The sequence below is a fragment of the Solanum lycopersicum genome, chromosome 1, assembly GCF_036512215.1.
Source record: "Solanum lycopersicum chromosome 1, SLM_r2.1".
Taxonomy (NCBI): domain Eukaryota; kingdom Viridiplantae; phylum Streptophyta; class Magnoliopsida; order Solanales; family Solanaceae; genus Solanum; species Solanum lycopersicum.
Window position 1 is genome coordinate 91,577,992 of NC_090800.1, and position 20,019 is coordinate 91,598,010.

At 36.3% G+C, this 20,019-nt stretch overlaps 1 protein-coding gene across 3 annotated transcripts; it reads left to right on the forward strand.

Annotated features, from left to right (window-relative positions):
- Positions 1–1,580: 1,580 nt before the first annotated feature.
- Positions 1,581–19,367, forward strand: LOC101260283 (autophagy-related protein 2). Of its 3 annotated transcripts, none has more exons than XM_026028485.2 (15): positions 1,581–2,179; positions 4,973–6,036; positions 6,899–7,047; positions 7,550–7,725; positions 7,824–11,039; positions 11,132–11,244; positions 13,525–13,729; positions 14,183–14,639; positions 15,920–16,027; positions 16,119–16,251; positions 17,016–17,218; positions 17,733–17,929; positions 18,481–18,556; positions 18,735–18,788; positions 19,077–19,367. In XM_026028485.2, exons 1-8 carry the CDS (start codon positions 1,982–1,984, stop codon positions 14,276–14,278), a joined length of 5,217 nt encoding a protein of 1,738 aa, XP_025884270.2. In that variant the 5' UTR covers positions 1,581–1,981; the 3' UTR covers positions 14,279–14,639; positions 15,920–16,027; positions 16,119–16,251; positions 17,016–17,218; positions 17,733–17,929; positions 18,481–18,556; positions 18,735–18,788; positions 19,077–19,367. The 3 variants fall into 3 exon arrangements, with proteins under 3 accessions (XP_025884270.2, XP_010315234.2, XP_010315233.2); XM_010316932.4 differs by having other exon boundaries at positions 14,526–14,639; positions 18,645–18,788; XM_010316931.4 differs by having other exon boundaries at positions 14,526–14,639.
- The last annotated feature ends 652 nt before the right edge of the window (positions 19,368–20,019 follow it).

Below are 20,019 nucleotides of genomic sequence, written 5' to 3' on the forward strand. Positions count from 1 at the left end.
ATTTTAATTTGTCACACTAAAGATGTTCAACTATATTACCACATCACATTGAAAAATATAATGTGTTCATAAGAGCGTATGGTAATTTAAAATAGAATAATTTGGGTTGAAAAAAAGCATTTATATATTATTAATGTATTACTGATTTAGAATTTTGATATAATTTTGATTTTTTGTTATTGATATTTAATGATTTGAGTGTGTCTATATATATATATATATATATATATATATATATATATCATTTGGTATATAAAGTTTTTGACTATGGATTTAGTTTTAAATTTTATTTTTTGCGGTTACAAAATTTCTGTTATTCTTTAATGTGTTTGTGTTTGTTTTTGAGTAGCAATATGTTGACCTATTTACACAGTTCATTTGATTTGTCACTTTGTTTAAGTGATTTTTGATTATCTTTTTTTTTTAATCAAATCTTAATGGTTAAATCAATAGTTGGTAAGTTAAAAAATCTTAATTATTTTATAACGGTTTGACATGTCTACAGACTAACAACTAATAAATCAAATCAATAAACTTTAATATCTTAAACATTTTCTCTCAATAAATATATATGTAATTAATTCCCCCCAACAAGATTGAAATTTTTTACATGTTTTATACTATACGTGTCATGTATTAAATAGTTATATTTATCTTTAAGGGGTCGTTTGATATAAAAGATAAAAATAAATAGTTTAAGGATAAAAATTTGGTGTCTTGATTGGTTTTCAAGTTTGGGATAATTCATTCTATCACTTATATTTAATCATAAAATAATTAATTTTGAGATAACTTATTTTCAACCAAACAACCCCAGTAATTACATTTTATAACTATGTGTTCTTTCACTTGCTAAGTATTTATGCTCTCTCTCAATAATCTCGCTTGCCCCCATATTCTCTTCTCTTTCTCCCTACACTTTTTTTGTATTTTTGCCCCCCCTCCCCCTGTCTGTGATTGTATTTATATATTTTGATGAATAGAATGCAAGTGATATATATATATATATATATATATATATATATATATATATATATATATATATAAAAGAATAAATGATTACGAGTGAAATTAGAATATAGTTATTTGTACTTTTTTTATATTATTATTTGTATTTTGTATACATCTAGGTTATATTCATTGATATAATTTAAATATCCGCATGAATATAAATAAATTAGAATTTATGAAATAAAAATAATACAAGAGCAAAATGATACAAGTGAAATTAGAGCGAATAAATACAATTTATGTATTTTCTGATGTTTGTATTTTTATATACACACTAATTATATCGGAATACGATTTAAATACATATATGAATATAACATATACTTTAATATATTTTTAAAAATTATCAAAAAAGACCCCATTCTATTTTCTTCGTCCGTTTAACTATTTAGGTTTGTTTCGTTTCCTTTTAGAAATAGAAGTTTAGAACAATGATTGTTCTGTAACACCTGGTAATAATAAGGGTCCGACTTTTGCTCGCTATAATTTCCCGGTTATTTTATTTTATTTATTTTTTGTTTTTAACTTTTTTTTTTATATATATAAGAATCAATAGAATAAAGCAATTTGCCCACTTGCGTGGATACTGGGGAATCAGCTTAAACAAATCTTCAAGACAAAGGCCAAGGTACCTAATCATAAGCATCAGGCACATATGATCATTAGCATATCTAATTAATCCTTGGATTAGTATTTCCATTAAACAAGAAAACAACAAAAAAATCGCTAATTAAAATATTTGAAGGGCAAAAACACACACGAAATTATAGCTAAACACGACTCCTGCAGGTCGTCGTCTTTCATCATTCCTTTTGACTGCATGCTTTAAACCCCAATTTTGATCCCAATTTGATTCCTAAACTTGGATGGAGGTGAAGACTCTCCATCGCAAAAAGATTCTGTTAATTGGAAACTCTAAACCCTAGTTTTCTGGTTTTGTTAATTGAATTGAAGTGCAAAATTTGGTAGAATGTGGAACTTCGCGAGGTCTGCGGAGAAGTTGTTCTCGCGCTGGGCAATCAAGAGGTTTTGCAAGTTCTGGTTGAAGAAGAAATTGGGGAAATTTATACTTGGTGATATTGATCTCGATCAACTCGATGTGCAAGCCAGGGCCGGTATCATTCAGCTCTCTGATCTTGCCCTCAATGTTGATTATCTCAATCAAAAGGTGCGGGCTTGTGTTTTTCGTTTTTTCACTTTTTTTTTTTTTTGACAAAACTGGTTGATATGAACTTTTCTATAGCTCTTTTTTTTCTGATCCCGCGGAATCTGAATTTGATACTAAAACTTGCAGATATTTTTAATGAATTTATTTTATCTGATATCTATTTATCTTAAAGAGATAAGATGAAGTTTAATCCTTTCAGTAGTTTTGTGGGTTATGTTTGTTGATGGGTAGGTTTATATAATTCTTTTAACTTCAGAGGAAGGTAAGGGCGGTTTGAGGATCTTAATCTGGAACCTTGAGAGTTCTGGAGACTGATTGGGGTTATCTAATTTATAATTAATTTATCTTTAAGGCAAATCAAGTTATCAAAAGCTAGCGCCTATTTGATCTAGCAATCAATTATCCTACAGAGACATAGTAGAGGTGGGCATTCAGGCAATTCAGACTGGATATGAAAATTTCGGTTTGAATTTTTTATTTTTGGATTCAAGAAGTTACAACCCAAACAAGTTCGGATTGGATTGATTTTTTGAAGTTCGTTTCGGATTAATTTAGTTTATTTCAGATTTTCAGTTTTAAGCCTATAAGTTGAGTTGCTTTTTTTTTTCTTCGTTTTATGATCGTGGTGTCCTAGCAAGCTTTTACATAACTCGATTAATTCCACGGGATACCTAGCACCTCCCACTAGCAACAAGTACTTTGGTAACTCTGTCCACAAAGACTAGGATAATCACCTAGTGTTGTTGTCTCTGCTTGGTTTCGAACCTGAGACCTCGTGACTCTCAACCACTTCATTGACCACAAGCCACACCCCTGTGTTCAAGTTGAGTTGCTGCTTATAACAAAAAACGAATTATCAAGAAATATCCTAACAACAAAAACATTGAGGCATGAGATTTTGACATCCGATTAATTTTTTCAGATTTTCGGATATTCAAAAATTCCATGTGTCAGATCTGCAGTCAATTTTAAAAAATTAAATCAATCTATTATTTGAAAATCCAGACAATAAATCCAAAAAAGGAAATGGATATCGGGTTTGCCCAAACTATGCCCACCCATAATACAAGTTTTTTTAATCACAAAAAAGAAAAAAAAATATGAGTCCTCACATCACCAAACTTAATGTAAGTGTAACAACAAGCAGTAGCCCAACTGTGGTATTAAAAAAAGAAGAGCCTGTCTAACGCATGAAGCTCTATGGAGCAAGGGTATTCAAATAGCCTCAAGATGTTTTCTTTGTAATGAGATTGCAAAGACAAATAGTCATTTGTTTTGTGTTGTAAAGTGACAGCCCAACTGTGGGTCACTCTTATTCAGCCTTACAGGGAACAAGTAGACAATGCCGGAACACACAACAGATCTCCTAAGCTGTTGGATCAGGAGAGGAGGCAGCAAGTCTCAAAAGAGATAGTGGAGAGCAATTCCTCTATGTGTTTGGTGAATAGTGTTGAAGGAAAGGAACGGAAGGTGTTTTGAGGATAGATTTAATTCTATGCAGAAAATTTAGGGGAGTTGTATTGGAAATTTTCACTTTTGGTGTAAAGAAGCAAATGTAGAGGATGCAGATCAGTTGATAGGAATATATAGTTACTGTTGATAACCTTTTGGAGGTTGCCAGCATATCCGTTAGTACAAAGGAATACAAATTACCAGATCCCTAATAAAGTAGTAGCCCTTATTAGTTAGTTTTGCCTATGTGGATTCTCTTGGACGTTGATTGAAGAAAAGAAGAAAGAAAGAATGGCAGAAAACTTGAAGAAAGGAGGATTGTTTTTTAGTAATAAATTTTATAACTGACGGGCTATACTAATGTGTACATGAGAAGTAAACCAAAAAGTATAAAGCCTTATATAAATATATGGTTTTCTATGAAACACCTACACTTCTTAACAAATAGGAACCTCGTGGATTTACCAACAAGAAGTAAGTGAGAAGAGACAATTTTGCAATTGTACAACATCATTCTCTATTCCATCAAAAGCTCTCCTATTTTTCTCTCTCTATACGGTCCATGTAAGTGCTAGAGGAGAAATATTCCATCCCAGGTAATAACCCCTCACCCCAAAAAATGGAGGAAAAGTATAAGGACAAATTGTATTTTATTTCTTCTTCTTCTTCTAAGGGTTACTCCTGCCCGATGAGCCTTGTTGAAGTCTAGGTAATAGGATTCAAAATCATCCTTTGAACCCAATATATTTTTCCCAGCTTTCTGGAAGTACAGAGCAATAGTCTCGATCTCCATCTTGAGGTCCACATTTTTCCTTTTAGCTGTAACTTTTTCTCTTTGGAGGCTTATCATAATTTGGTTGGTGAAAATCTGAAAATAGAAGTGTCCTATAATTTAAAAATTAAGTTATGATATTCTTTTAAGCTAGAAAGTTGGATTCTTTGGCAGCCAGAGAAGGTTTCAATGTTTTAGGAGTTATTACGCAAAAGTAACATGCTAACACCCTTCACCTGTAGCTTGCCGATTTGAGGTAATTCATAGGAGTGTTCCTGATCTGCATATATGTTAGCCATTCCTGGTTTTCACCTATTTTCTATGGATTTTATTGCCTGTTGGACATTCTCCTTGATTTTTTTTTTTTGTTGGGTGTGTGTGTGGGGTTTGGAGAAACAACATCATATGTTACTCACTTTATCTAATTAGTGGTACTAAAGCATCAATTATACTCGACCTAGGTATTTGAATCTCTTTCCTGCCCATCTCCAACCCGCTACATCTTCCTGTCTTCATTAGCCAAAGAAATTTTTTATTTTTACTGATTATGGCACTGTTGCATTTTTCAGTTTGGTTCCGCAGCAGCCGTATATGTTCAAGAAGGATCAATCGGCTCTCTGCTTATGAAAATGCCTTGGCAAGGGGATGGCTTTCGGATAGAGGTGGATGAACTTGAGCTTGTGCTTGCTCCTGAGGCAACCTTTTCTCCTAGCACATTTGGAAATTGTCTTTCAACTCAAGATGGTGCTGCTTCGGTGAACCAAGAATCAGGAAACCGCAAGGATGTTGCTGTCGATGATTGTGGGGCTAAAACAACTGCTTTTGATGTTCATGAAGGGGTCAAGACCATTGCTAAAATGGTTAAATGGTTTCTTACTAGGTTGAATGTAGAAGTTAGAAAATTGATCATAGTATTTGATCCCTGTTTAGGTGAGGAAAAACAGAGAGGGCTTTGCAGAACCTTAGTATTAAGAGTAAGTGAAGTAGCCTGTGGGACATGCATCTCGGAAGGGGATTCTCTGGATACTGAAGCAGCGGATGCTAACCTTTTGGGGTTGACTCAAATGACAAATTTTATCAAATTTAGTGGAGCAGTTCTTGAATTCCTTCAAATTGATGAGGTTGTTGATAAGACACCAAATCCATGTGCTTCAGGAACAGCTACAGGTGAGTGGTCAAGAAACTATTCACCAAATGTCACAACTCCTATAATAACCGGGGAAAGAGGCGGACTTTCTGGGAACCTAAAATTGACTATACCTTGGAGAAATGGTTCCTTAGATATCCGCGAAGTGGAGGTAGATGCTTCTATTGATCCTCTGGTAATCAAACTTCAACCTAGTAGCATCAGATGCCTAATACATTTGTGGGGAATTTTGAAAGATACGGGTCAGAAGAAGGATACAGAATTTCCATTCTGTAATTCAGTAATGACTTGTGATTCAACAAAGGCAGATACTTCTCTGCTCAGTATGGATGAGGTGCTTCCAGATTCTAAAGCAAATTCTGCTGAATGTGCATTTGAGAGTGAACCTGTGAGGGAAGCTTTGCTGTCTGAGTCCCGTCTTATATCGGACTGGGTGAGTAGAAGCCGGAAAGTCAATGACGAAGAGGAACCAGACTTTGGGGAAAGGTTGGTACCTTTTTGGATTTTACTTATCATGCAGTATTACCTAAAAATTATGATAATTACAGTGGGAGTTCATGAGTGTTTGTATGTCTTATAAGCTATGACTAAAGAAATACAAATTTTTTGACATGCTGTAAGTTTCATGTGCTTTCTGTAACAACATGCATCTCGGGAAAACAGAATAAATGGTTTGCCTTTAGTTGCTTCAACCCTTTTCAATGTCTTGTAGGAAGTGATCCCTCATAATGTTTTGATTAACGAGGTGTTGGCCTTGAATAGTTTAGTGTTTAAAAAATTTGTGCTCTTTCAGCTTTACCTCTATATTAGTTGTTTAAGACATAATTAATTAATTGAGAAGTGTGCTCTCTCTAGCGGATTGAGCTTTAAGATTAGATGGTCAAACAATTTAATATATACCAGAGTAGGTAGAGGTCCGAAGCCTCGTGTTTGATCCAACAACAATAGTCAGATCCCATGTGGGGGGGGGGGGGGGCATGGTAAAGACATAATTATGTAAGGAAAAGTGTGCTTTCTCTAACCACTTAGTTTTTAGATAAGATGGTCACACAAGCCAATACTAGCTCTTTACAGTAATCATTTTGATGTTAAGTTGGACTTGGAAGCTTTATGCAGTACCTCTGCTTCAACACTTGCAGTGTTCAACTTCCTATACTCTGATAGCATCACAACAAATTGTCCCCTAGTATGCTGCCAGTTTTTGGCCATGTTTATGAATGAATTTTACCTGATTAAAAAAAGCATCACAACAAATTGCTAACGGCAGCAAGGTCTCCTTATGCTGATCTCTCCTTGTGTTCTTTTTTAAATACAATATGTCCTTATGTTCTTATGTTGTATCTTGCAGCGTGCACCAGTTTTTTGAGTGCTTTGATGGTCTGAGAAACTCGCAGTCAGCTCTAGGAAACAGTGGGATGTGGAATTGGACTTGTTCTGTTTTTAGTGCGATAACTGCTGCTTCTAATCTTGCTTCTGGGTCGTTGCTTGTTCCTTCTGGTATGTTTTTTGGGCCCAATATGCACAAACGCACACAACATTTTATTCTAGTTTCACCCTGGCAGAAGATGTGCTGATCTGCCTTTTGATTAGTTATGTCTGTGCTGAAATGGTTCATATAAACCATTGGCATTCAGAACAGAGTGTTCTAGACATTGCAAAAGTAATTGTACCCAAAGCTAATACATACTTAGTGAGGAAAATATACATACCGAGTACAGGGAGGAGCTCAAACTGCAAATTCATTTTCATCTCTTAAGATGGTTACACTGATCTGACATGTCAGTCATTTTGTATCTCCCATTTATTTGTTATTTATTCTTTTCTGTGCACTCTGATTGGGTGGATTATACAGCTCAATGGATATTACTTATTTCAGAAAGTGAAGTAAGTAATTGAAATTGTTTAGTCACTTCAGTGGGGACCTCAGTAATTACTGCTTAGTATTTTACCTCATTCCTTTGTCAGGAAACTGATTTATTTCTTTTGAATTCACTTACAGATCAGCAGCATCTTGAAACCAATATTAGGGCTACAGTTGCCAAAGTATCTCTTCTTTTTTCTTTTATTGACGAGGAAGAGAGACATTGCTGCACTGTGGATGCTGATAAAGGGAATGCTGGTTTTTATGTTCATTATATAAGTGCAAGTTTTCAAGATTTGCTTCTGGTATTGCAGGTAAAGTTTTATGTCTTTGTTGTTGATTTGCTTCTGACACTGCTTTATGGGCATTTTGTAGCTCTTCTATTAACTTTAAAAACATTAAGGCTTAATAGGTACAGCGCCAGGAAGTGAATTTTGAAGCAACAGTTCAACATGTGGCACTTACTGATCACTTCTCAAGAGAAGATGACACTGTTGATTTCAAATGGTGTACATATAATAACATCAAAAAAATTCAAGACGCAATTCAAACTGCCATCCCACCTCTTGATTGGTCCACCAAGAATGTTGATCTGGATAATCAGAGTGCATCTGCTGCTCCTTATCCATTAAGGATGAATTTTACTGATGGGTTCCCTCATCCAAGGAAGAAAATAAGTCTTTTTGCTGACGATGGAGTGCAGGTAGAATTGCTTAAGACTTTTGGTGCTAGCCTCTGTCAAGCAACCATAAGTTCTTCAGGAAACTCATTTGTTGGGCCAACATCTTTTTCATTGAAGTTTCCACCATTTGTTTTCTGGGTGAACTTTAATTTGTTAACTAAAATCTCAGAATTTTTCAAGAAAATTGAGGATCCTATTGGAACATCTAGCACTCTGGCTCATGAGGATAAGTGTGTAGCTTCATCCAAAGGGAATGGAAGGACTAGCCCTTGCTCTGATACTAGAAGAAGTTCAGAACAAGAAAGTTTCAGGGGCACTGTATCTCTTCCAACTGCCAGGATTATATTGGCTTTTCCTTGTGGAAAAGGTGAAGATTTTAGGAGCTATTACTGTTGGCAACAGTTTATTTCTCTTGATGTTTCTTCACCATCAGCTCCTGTGGACAAAGCAAGTCATGCAACTAAAAAATGTTCTGCTACTAGTTCTAAAAGTTGGAATTCCGTGGCTAAATTGTGCTCTTTGTCCTTGAATTTTGGGAAGCTTGATGTCAACTTAATCACACCATTGTCTGGAGAGAATGTTGAAATTACCTATGATAGTGTTCTAAAGTATAGACTTTCAGCTCAGAAATTAATGACCACATCAAATGGAAGAGGGCCTTCTGTTGTTACCTTTTCTTGGCAGGACTGTGCCAGTACTGGTCCTTGGATAATGAAGAGAGCCAGACAGCTTGCTTGTTCAGAGAATGCAAGGTGCTTAGAGAAGTTCAGAGGAAAAGGATATGACTTTTCGTCTGTAACCACTGTCAAGGATTCTGGGGACATTGATAACATTCGACAAGAAATGATTATAAGCTCTGAGTTCTGCATTCATGCACATTTATCTCCCGTTATAATTTCTTTAAGCAAATCAGAATTTCTTAAATTAAATGATATTGTGAGTCAGGTGATTGATAGGTTATCAGGACTGGACTTAAATCTTGTTGATACTGAAAAAGTGACTGCTGCCTCTCAGTCATCAGTTCTTGTTGAATGTGATTCTGTAACCATATCAATTAATGAGGAAGCCATGGAGAAGAATAATAAGGGTTCACTACAGAATGAAATTACTGGTTCTTGGCATAGCTTTACTCTGGAACTTCAGAACTTTGGCCTATTATCTGTTTCAGATCTTGGAGGAACAAATGGTTCTAGCTTTCTCTGGGTAACCCATGGTGAGGGCAACTTGTGGGGTTCAGTTACAGGGGTCCCGAGTGAAAAGTTTCTCCTCATCTCCATCAATGACTCTTCCAGTAGCCGTGGTGACGGAGAAGGTTCAAATGTATTATCTTCTAAGCTGTCAGGTTTAGATATTATCCACTTTCAAGATCCACAGAGCAGTGCCGTGTCCATCACTGTCCGGTGCGGCACTGTTGTTGCAGTTGGTGGACGCTTGGATTGGTTTGACACAATTTTCTCATTTTTCGCTTCACCCTCCCCTGAAGCTACACAAGAATGTGATAGTAATGTGCAGAAAGAGGGTGAAACTAGTGTTCCTTTTGAATCTTCTTTTATCCTTAGCTTGATAGACATTGCCTTGAGTTACGAGCCATACTTAAATAAATTGACGATGCATGGATGCGCTGATTCTCAGTCAAGTTCTCCCAATTGTGAGGAAGCAATAGATGAGCAACATGTAGCATGTCTGTTGGCTGCATCTTCCTTGAGGTTTTCCAGTACAACCTTTGCTGATTCTGTTATCAAGGATTACAAAATTACTGCGCAGGATCTGGGTCTGCTTCTTTCTGCAGTGCGTGCACCGAACTGTGCTGGCAGTGTCTACAGTGTGGAGCATCTTCGCAAGACGGGATATGTTAAAGTTGCTCAAGGGTCAGATGTTGAAGCTCTTTTAAGAATCAGTTCTGGAAGTGGTGCTCTTTGGGAAATTGATTGTTCAGAGTCACAGATTGTTCTGAACACTTGCCATGATACAGCTAGTGGATTGACACGTTTAGCTGCTCAAATGCAACAGCTTTTTGCCCCTGACCTGGAAGAATCTGTGGTTCACTTGCAGACAAGGTGGAATAATGTTCAGCATGCACGTGAGGGCAAAGAATTCTGCACTTTTGACGTGGCTGTAGCATCAACTTCAGATATGCAGCCTATGACTGGTGATGTAAGTAGCAAATGCGGTAATATCAACTTGATGGATGAAATCTGTGAAGATGCATTTCAATTGAACCACGAGGAGGATGACCAAGCTGATCATCTTGAATCACCCATTTACCTGTCACCTAATAATAGTTTCATTGGCGAGACATTTTACTACAGTAATGAAGACTCTCCAAGGTTTTTGAATAGCTCGCCTCTCACTTGCTCAGTCCCAGTAGGTGGACAAGAAACTAGTGAGACTCCATTATCACCTGAACAGCCACCTCAGTTTATCGAAGAATATTTCTTGTCTGACCTATGTCCTCTGTCTGAACTAGCATTGACAGATCAGTCATCGAAGGATATTATTAGATACGCGCCCAGTCCTCTAAGGAGTGGTGATGATTTTAGGGGAAGTACTGGATGGTATGGGGGCAACTGTTTAAGAATTTTAGAGAATCATGTTTCAGAAGTCGACAGAAAAGCTGGTTCGGAGGAGTTGACAGAGTCTGAGGCTTCTAGCATTCTCAGTGAACCTGATGAAAATAAAAATGTTAAGGGTCGCATAGTTCTTAATAACATGAATATCATCTGGAGATTGTATGCGGGATCTGATTGGCAAAATGTTGAGAGTAATACCCAGCAATCTACAGGAACTTGTGGGCGGGATACAACTGTTTGTTTAGAACTGACACTGTCTGGAATGCGATTTCTGTATGACATCTTTCCTGATGGTGGAACTCGGGTATCTAGGCAGTCCATAACAGTTCATGATTTCTTTGTTAAAGACAACAGTAATGCTGCCCCTTGGAAACTGGTATATTAAGTTTCTTCACGTATTTGAAATTGCAAATAGTTTACCATGATTTATGCTGTATCTAAAATTCTTTCTTCTGTTTGATTATCAAGGTGCTGGGGTACTATCAATCAAAAGGCTGTTTAAGGAAGTCTTCTTCCAAAGCATTTAAGCTGGATCTGGAAGCAGTAAGACCTGATCCTGCTATCCCTCTTGAGGAGTACCGGTACGTTCACCGTTTCCCTTGAACTTTTCCTCAATTTGGCACATGTCTCTTTTCAGTGCAACTTTGCTGTCTCTGTGATTTGCTTGGTTTATGTCAGAGGGCACATTTTATATATCCTTTATGTGCATGTATAGTGTTTAATTGAGCCGAAGGTCTCTCGGAAACAACCTCTGTTCTCTACCTCTCAAAGTAAGGCTAAGGTCTGTGTGTACTCTACCCTCCCGAGACCCCACTTGTGGGATTGCACTGGGTATATTGTTGTTGTTGTGTGCATGTATAATTTCATTAGGATCCACTCAGAAGTGAAGTGCCTGAGTTCTAGGTTATAAAAATGGTAACGGGAGAGTAGTTTTAAGATTTTGTTCTTTACAAATTGAAGAAGGGAAAAAACAAAACAGCAGAACTTGGGATGCAGAGAAGCATAGGGCTTCAGGCAAGGTGACGTTTATTTGTTTATTTTCACCCAGAAGTTAGAAAAGGGAGTTCACTACTAGTCTTTTACTATTATGAATCCATTTGACTTGGTTTATTTTAGTATAGTTTACTTTGCACAGAAGTTTAGATATCCTTCCTTTCCTACTTATCAGGCCCTTATGTGTCGTTGTATATTTGTATTCTTAAAGATACTGTATCTATCCATGATGTGCTTAGTCTGCTGCTTATGTGCTTGTTAGAGAGATGCAAATGCCAGATTATTTGTCCTTAGAGGTGGAAAAATGGGTGAGAATATGGTGAGTATAAATGGGTTCGGGTGGTGGAAGCCTATTGTACCTGATGAGGTTTCGCAAAGCCATCAACCTAACTATAACCTGTTATGAAAGCAAAGACCTAGTCTGCCGTTCATGAATAACACCTACTTACATAATAACAAAATAAAATTATCTGAATTTGTAGGTTATTGGCCAGTGTAAAAATGATGATGATATATGATTGTATAGACACACAATCTCTCTCTCTCTCTCTCCTTGAAAAAAAAGGGAAATAAAATACTAACAAAGGTTGATGCAAATTATGAAATTTTCTTTGGTTTATCCCAAAAAAAAAAAAAAAGACTTTTATAGAGAGAATCACGAAGTAGAGCAAAAATATTTCACTGCTCTCGTTGAACTCACTGCATGGCAATGGATGTCAACAGGACTTGATAGTTAAAATTACTATGACAATTTAAGTATTTGAAAAGAACAAAATTTGGACAAACAAAAAGCAGTATGACTCTTTCTTTTGGTTGGTGGAATACATCGATCACCTCTTAACTTTGCATTTAGATACCAGAACTACTATTTGTTCTGATTGAGGACCTGAATACATGATACAGTGTTCCTATTATACACTTCTGGCTCAAACAAGCTATATTATGTTGGTATATTAACTATTGAAAATATGCACCTCCTTTAATTGACGTTAGCCTCAATAGACTTGTTCCAATTTCAGCTGATGTATACAATTAAAGCAGTTGAGCGCTTTGCCAAAATTTGATTCGGAATTGTTAAACTGTAATGCTGTGTTCAGGTCCTCTTTTCAGTTTTTATCTGATGAAGTTATCGGTTCAAAGAGGCTCATATACAGAATGGCAGGAAATTCCCCACCAAATTTAAGTATCTATGAATTTCTTATTTAGCTCTCCAAGCATATCAGAATGTGTAGATAAAATGTTAAATTAATTAGAAATCAAATTATTTAGATAATTTATTCAAGTCTTAAGATACTTTATCTATAGTAGAGATGTCTTATACGTCACTCTACAATGTGTGCGAGTATCTGGCGTGATTTGATAGTCATTCAGTTTGAGCTTATTATTCTAGTTTGTAACGAGTTGATATGACCTACTTTTTCAAGTCCCAACGTCTGTTGCTTTATTCTGAAAAAAGTGCATATAAGAAGGTAGTTCTACTGACCGTTCTTCCTCTCTTCCCTTATCAATGTCTCGTTCACTCGCAAGTATGTTTAGAAAATGTTTGGGCTGTGAAATTCGCATAAATTACATCGTGCACTCATGCAAGAAATTTTATAAAAGGCACTTCTAATCTCTTTCGCGCTATTCCTGTAATAAGTGAACTGTACCATGCTGTTTCCTTTCCTCGTGATTTAGATGCTTCACATACATATTTTCTTGCTTGCTAACGTGAATAGCTTAGCACTCATTGCTGTTCAACAGAAAGTTCCTATAGAATTTTCTCTCCAAAAAATTCAACCCAAACTTGTTGAGAGAATTCATCGTATTCTTTTTGGATAGTCTGTATGTACTTGGTGATTGGATTGATATGATGCTTTCATTTTCAGGTTACGAATTGCATTCCTCCCGATGCGCTTACATCTTCATCAAAACCAGTTAGATTTTCTCATCAGCTTTTTTGGAGGAACAAAGTCAGCAGTTACCCCCTCCCAAAGTTCTTCACAAAATTTGAGTAAATCGGAAATAGTAGCAAAGAGAACTAAATTTGGGGGTAAAGCAGTCATTGAAGAGGCACTGCTTCCTTATTTTCAGGTGAGAAATAAGTGGTTTTTTTTTTGCCATATTAAACATATAGTTTCCTCCTTTCAAGTAAACTTATGCACTTGCAGTTGGATATTTTTATTTATCTTTGTGAAAAGGTGAGGTAAAAGAAAATAGAAAAGACAGCTGTTCCTCTTGCCCATAAATACTTGCTTCCTTCTTTTTTTTTTTGATAATGGTAACTTTACTTCTGTATATCCACAGGTATACTACAACCAAAGTGTAGTTCCCCAGCAAAATTATTACAACTTGTAATTCAATTTTTTTGCCTTACAAAAAGTTTAAAACATCACAAATATCTTCTGTTTGAGTTAATAGTTTTTGCTGACACCAAAAATAGAAAAAGGCCTGAACTATTCATTTTAAGATTCTGAATGTTGTTCCGAGTCCCCTCAAAGCACCTTTTGTTCCTCTGTATCCAAACTGACCGACAAATACATACAGGGACGATCTTCCATGTTTCTTTCTTCTTGCTCACATTACCATCCATATTCCAGCATTTTAGAACGTCTGCAATGCTTCCAGGTTCCACCCAACTAATCCCTTTCAGACTGATGAACATCCTCCAAAGCTGGTCTGTCCATTGGCAGTGCAAAAAAAAAAATGGTTGATTGTATAAATACTTGCTTTTTTAAATAAATGCTTGTTATTGTTGACTTCATTTGAATCCTTCGGTATGTGGACATACCAGCTTTATTCTGAGAGTGGTTTTGCTGGTTGCTTGATCGGCCTGCCATAGTTATATGGACTAATAGTTGAAGCTGATTTTACTGGATTTTGGTTGCAGAAATTTGATATCTGGCCTGTTCATCTTCGGGTTGACTATAGCCCTTGCCGTGTTGATTTAGCTGCATTAAGGGGTGGCAAGTATGTTGAGCTTGTTAACCTTGTGCCTTGGAAGGTATTTACTTCTCCCTATTGATTTTCCTTTAAAGATTTTATTTGGCAACATTGCTGTAGTGTGGTTTTTGAAATTAGGTGGTCAGAGTTTCGCCTTTCTTCTTATTCTTTTGTTATGTAAGGCATATTCAGATTATTCAGATGAAGTTGAATTTTTTATGAGTTGTCAAACTCTAAGTGCACATTAACTTTCACTGTAAATGGAAAGCTCTAGCCAATCTGAATTGGTTTTTATGATATCCGATCGCCAGGTATTTAGTGTTAAAATTAATCCCCTTTTCTTGAAATCTCATTTAACCTAAAAATGGAAGTTCATGACATTTAGGTGGGGGCGGGGGAAAGTACATTATGACAAATGCTTTCTAGTTGTTTCTCCCATGGTAATAACTATATAATATGTGTTACTCATAAGGACACCCTCCAAATGCATGCAAAACTTGCTAAAATTAGATGTTTCCTGGTTTCATACGTCCTTTTGTTCGATATTCATTCAAGTTCATGTCTTTCTATTGGAGATACCAGTAATTAATGATGAGAATATAATTAAACAATAGAAGTGTTTGGTCACGAACTGTCACGCCCCAAACTCAAGGGCGCAACTGGCACGTAATGCCAAAACTTAGGCCCAAGTCAACCCTGCTGAACCTATTGCCCATAGCACATGGAAGCCACCCATAGATAAGAAAACAAACTAGCAGGGTCGGCTCGGGCCTAAGTTTTGGCGTTAGGTGTCAGTTGCGCCCTTGAGTTTGGGGCATGACACGAACTGAGGTTAGGTCTTCTGCTTGATATTTTTTAGAAAATGCCATAATAAAGAAAAACAAAGTTCCATTATATAACCAAATTTTTTTAATAAGAAAACAAAGAATTTAAATTTGGTTAGACTTGGGCTGGTCTGACTATGATCTATCATTTAGCCTATCTAGTCCCAACCAATCTCAATTCAAGTAACCTTTAAGCTGCTCATTTATTGATTCAGCCCAACATGCACATTTGACATTCCTAATTGAAACATTGGAAGTACAAACTGTGATATAGAGTTATGAATTAGTTTGTAAGTAAAGTGTTATAAAGAAAGAGGATCAAGTACACCAAATAATTCCTTGTAGGATAATTTAATTCAAGACCTTAAGGTGCTCGATTTGGCCACTTTGAATTGGCATTTATTGAATGAACGCATATTGAGATAGCCAGCAGTATAATTTCTTGTACCGTACATGAGGTGAAATATTTTTATATACAAGTTCATAATATGGTGTATCCGATACTTTTCTGATGCAGGGGGTTGACCTGCATCTCAAACATGTTCAAGCTCTAGGTGTCTATGGCTGGAGTGGCATAGGTGAAATAATAGTAGGTGAATGGTTGGAAGATATATCCCAAAATCAGGTTTGTGTAATTTTTTTGGAATTGTGGATAATTTGAGATTTGCATGTCAAAGTTTGCGATGGGTTCTGATCTATTCTTGTGTTACCCTCAGATTCATAAACTATTGAAAGGCCTTCCTCCTATTCGGTCATTGGTAGCTGTTGGTTCTAGTGCAGCAAAGTTGGTTTCTCTGCCTGTGAAGAGTTACAAGAAGGATCAAAAGTTGCTAAAAGGAATGCAAAGAGGTAATAATAATGAATTCTATCCCTTACATCCCTGGAGAATATATGAAGTGGAAGAAATAAAAGCTCCTCCTGTATGTTTAGTGAATCTTGAACTGATTAGGTTCTTCCTGATTGTGGAGTGCTTGTTTATGGGAGCTTAAATTACACACTTCTTGTTCTGGTGATATATTTGCTTTATTGCACTGTTGGATACTGTTATTGTCATGCAAGGAGCTGAAATTATAGCATGTAACAACAGAATTATGGTAGATAGACATAGAAATATGTGCAGATACGGGTGTGTGTATATGTATGGTGTGGCCATGTATTAGCCTTTGTGGGACATTTTTGTTCCTTTATACTTTTTGCAGTAAACATGATCCAAATGAAAGCTAATTTTCAAGGGATACAGAAGAAATGTTAATAAAAGACAATCTGTTTGATAGTGTTGCACCCGTCCTCCTGTTACAATTTTGAAAAGATCATTTATTTTGTAAATCTAAATATTGATACCAGTACCAACTTGAGTGAGCAGTGCTTGTCTTGTTTAGTATTTGTGGACAAATAATAGTAACTCTGCTGTAATTGCTCTCATCTGTTAGAAGAGGGGGATTGAGTCTTTGGACTTTCTATTTTCTTCAAATGTACAGGGTCAATCCTGCCACAGGACACAAATGCTTTGTTTTTGTCTTAGAGGACATTAATAACCATGTAAAAGTATCTCTGTCCTGTGTGCCAATATAGTTGCGGCTTATAGCTCTCAAAAAGGCTTCAATCTTTTGCAGGTACAATAGCGTTCCTTAGAAGTATTTCGCTTGAAGCAATTGGGCTTGGAGTGCACTTGGCTGCTGGCGCTCATGAAATCCTTCTGCAAGCAGAATATATCCTTACAAGTGTTCCACCATCAGTAACATGGCCTGTGCAAAGTGGAGGAAACACTAGTGTGAGATTTAATCAACCTAGAGATTCCCGACAAGGGATCCAACAGGTGATAATCCTTTTCGTGAGACACTCTGTTGTTTACTATTTGGCTGGTTAGCACCGTTTCTGAATTTTAGTCCCAAAGCATGCAATTGACGCTCCTTAATGACAATCCTGGGTCCGCTACTGCCTTTTTGGGTATCTGATTAAGCACATATTATCCTGTATATGTTGATATGAAGATAACTGATTCACTGTGACTAAAAGAGTCTGCTTAAGTTAATATAAAAAGTGAGAGTACGTGATGTTGCAATCCCTCCTCTCATTCTTGGGGAAATTTTGCCGGAACTAGATATACAGATGACAAGCATTCGTCGTCCTGGACCAAAAGTTTGGAATATGCAAGTTTCTTATTTACCATTGCCCCTTTTCCTCAAACCCCCTTTTCCCCTCCATTCAGCTTCCTTCAGTGAAAGTTTGGAATATACTCCTTATGTAGTCCAACTGAGGCACTGATCCTGAAAATCTTGGAAGGCTAATGAAAGTATAACTGAGATACTGATCCCTGATAATCTTGCCAGGCTTATGAAAGTATGAGTGATGGCTTCAGTAAATCTGCTTCTGCTCTAATACGCACTCCCATCAAACGGTATCAGCGTGGTGCTGGAATGGGATCTGCTTTTGCAACTGCTGTCCAAGCAGCTCCAGCAGCAGCCATTGCCCCAGCTTCTGCCACAGCACGAGCTGTTCATTGTGCTCTTCTAGGTGTAAGGAACAGGTCTGCTTTCTCTCTCTCTTCCAAATTGTTTTCGTTGGGCAACTGGCTTTTCTTTTTTTTAATCCAAGGTAGAATAACAAAACCATCACGTAATTAATATTGAGCATTTTCTTTCGATTTTTATCTATTTTAGTCTACTCTTTTTAAGTTTTTTGTCAAACTTTAATGCTTTAAAATTTATTTTCTCTGTGGTAGTGTTTTGGATTAATAAAGACTTTTACTAACTGAAGATTCATGCTCTCTTGAGAAATCTTACCTTAAAGAGTCTTACCTAGGCTTGAAGTTTAAGGTAGGAATTTTGAATAGTCATCATAATTTTTTCAATCAATTTATAAAAAAATTATCATAATTTGCTTCTATTATTATTGATCAATGGTTTTTGATTATTTTCTCCCTTTTGAGATTTTCTCTTGTGCCGAACCTGCGAATATGACTTCTTCAATTCCTTAATCAATTTCATAGCTTCTGCTCTATAGTTTGATATAATGCGATGTGACTTTGGCAATGTGTTATATTCCCCTGTGGAGTTTTAACTTATAGCACCCATGCAGCCTCAATCCGGAGCGTAAGAAAGAGTCTTTGGAGAAATATTTGGGGACAAATCCATCTCAGCAGTACATGTAGTAGGTATGCAGTTTCAATCCTTGGTTGTACCTTTTGGTGCATTTCCAGCATGGATGTATCTATTTATACAGCTGACTTTCCATGTAACAAGTGTGACAAATTGAGACATTGGAAGGTTTTACTTCATGATTGAAATGGGTTAGAAGCAGTAACACAGTTTATTCTTGCTTGCATATCGAAGTTTCTCCATGAAGAGCTCCAACAAAATTTGCAAGCCAGCATTAGTTTTGTATAGGTGAGCACCGGAGTTTATTTATATGGTTGACTGGTAAAAGTGAAACTTTGATGTTAACTTAGTTCTTGCTTCTGAGACAATGCCATTTCACCCCCTAGCTATCGACTTGTACTTAGCTAGTCAGTTGATTTTTCATTTGTCATCAACTCAACCTTCTTCTCCCCTCTTATCTCTATAATCATGAGATCATGGTTAAAACATAAACTGGAATAATAGTTTTTTGGCTTAGGTTTTCTTTCTTGTGCTCATGTAGTTTGAACTTATTTGCTTTGCCTATATCGTTGGCAGGTGTACAGATCGTAGGACAATTAGACAAATTCTTTTATCTGAGGAGACAGGTAATCATGTAAATTATGTAATATCAGAGTGGTAAACTTATTTTTATGTAATATCAGAGTGGTAAACTTATTTTTTTTGCTCGTATGGCCGGGCCTGCCACTAGTTTCAATTTTTCGGTTATGTCAGCTGTGTTATGTGCAAATTGTGAATATATTGATTCCCTTGGTTTTGCTGGCAGAATTGTCATCTGTACAACATTGTTTCTTGTAATTATCTTCTGTTTGAACTTGTATCCTTTCAGTCTGTGCTGTGCAATTTACTGTCTTTTGGCAGTATGCTTTCTCGATACACTCTTATCTCTCGTGTTACAGGTTAATTTGTTTATGTTATCATTACTTAGAAATAATACATAAAGGTGTAACTTTCAGCTAACATCTATGCCTTCCAACTATAGATGTGCAAAAGTAGACACACGTGTATTACCGCATGTAGGAAACATATGTCTACTTTTTCAACTTATACAAGTTTAAATATCTATTTGTGCACACACCTAGTTGGAGGGCATATATACTAGCTGACACCAAGTTAAATGACGTGTTTATAAATTTGACCTATCATTATTAGGTCAGCGCAAATGTATAGCTGAAGGTGGATATTTTCTTTTGGTGGGACATGATTCACATCTATTGGATGATATTAGGGGTGTCAAAAATGAACCCATACATATGTAACCCGCCCAGAATTTTAGGGTTGGGCTGAAGATAATTTGAATTTGATTCAATCTCAACCCATTCAAACTTAACATATTTGAAGAGAATTCTCAATTGAGCGCAATTCAATCTCTAATTTCAACCCGTTTTAAATTTTTTTATTAAGGTATGTTCCTATACTAAAGGTATGAATTATTATATATTTAACATCTTTTGAGATTTATCTATTCATTTGTTACTTT

Coding starts and splice junctions, on each gene's coding strand:
- LOC101260283 (XM_010316932.4), top strand. CDS start 1,982: ATGTGGAACTTCGCGAGGTCTGCGGAGAAGTTGTTCTCGCGCTGGGCA. Junction 7,048..7,549: donor GTCGTTGCTTGTTCCTTCTG/GTATGTTTTTTG, acceptor ATTCACTTACAG/ATCAGCAGCATCTTGAAACC. Junction 16,252..17,015: donor GCTAAAAGGAATGCAAAGAG/GTAATAATAATG, acceptor AATCTTTTGCAG/GTACAATAGCGTTCCTTAGA.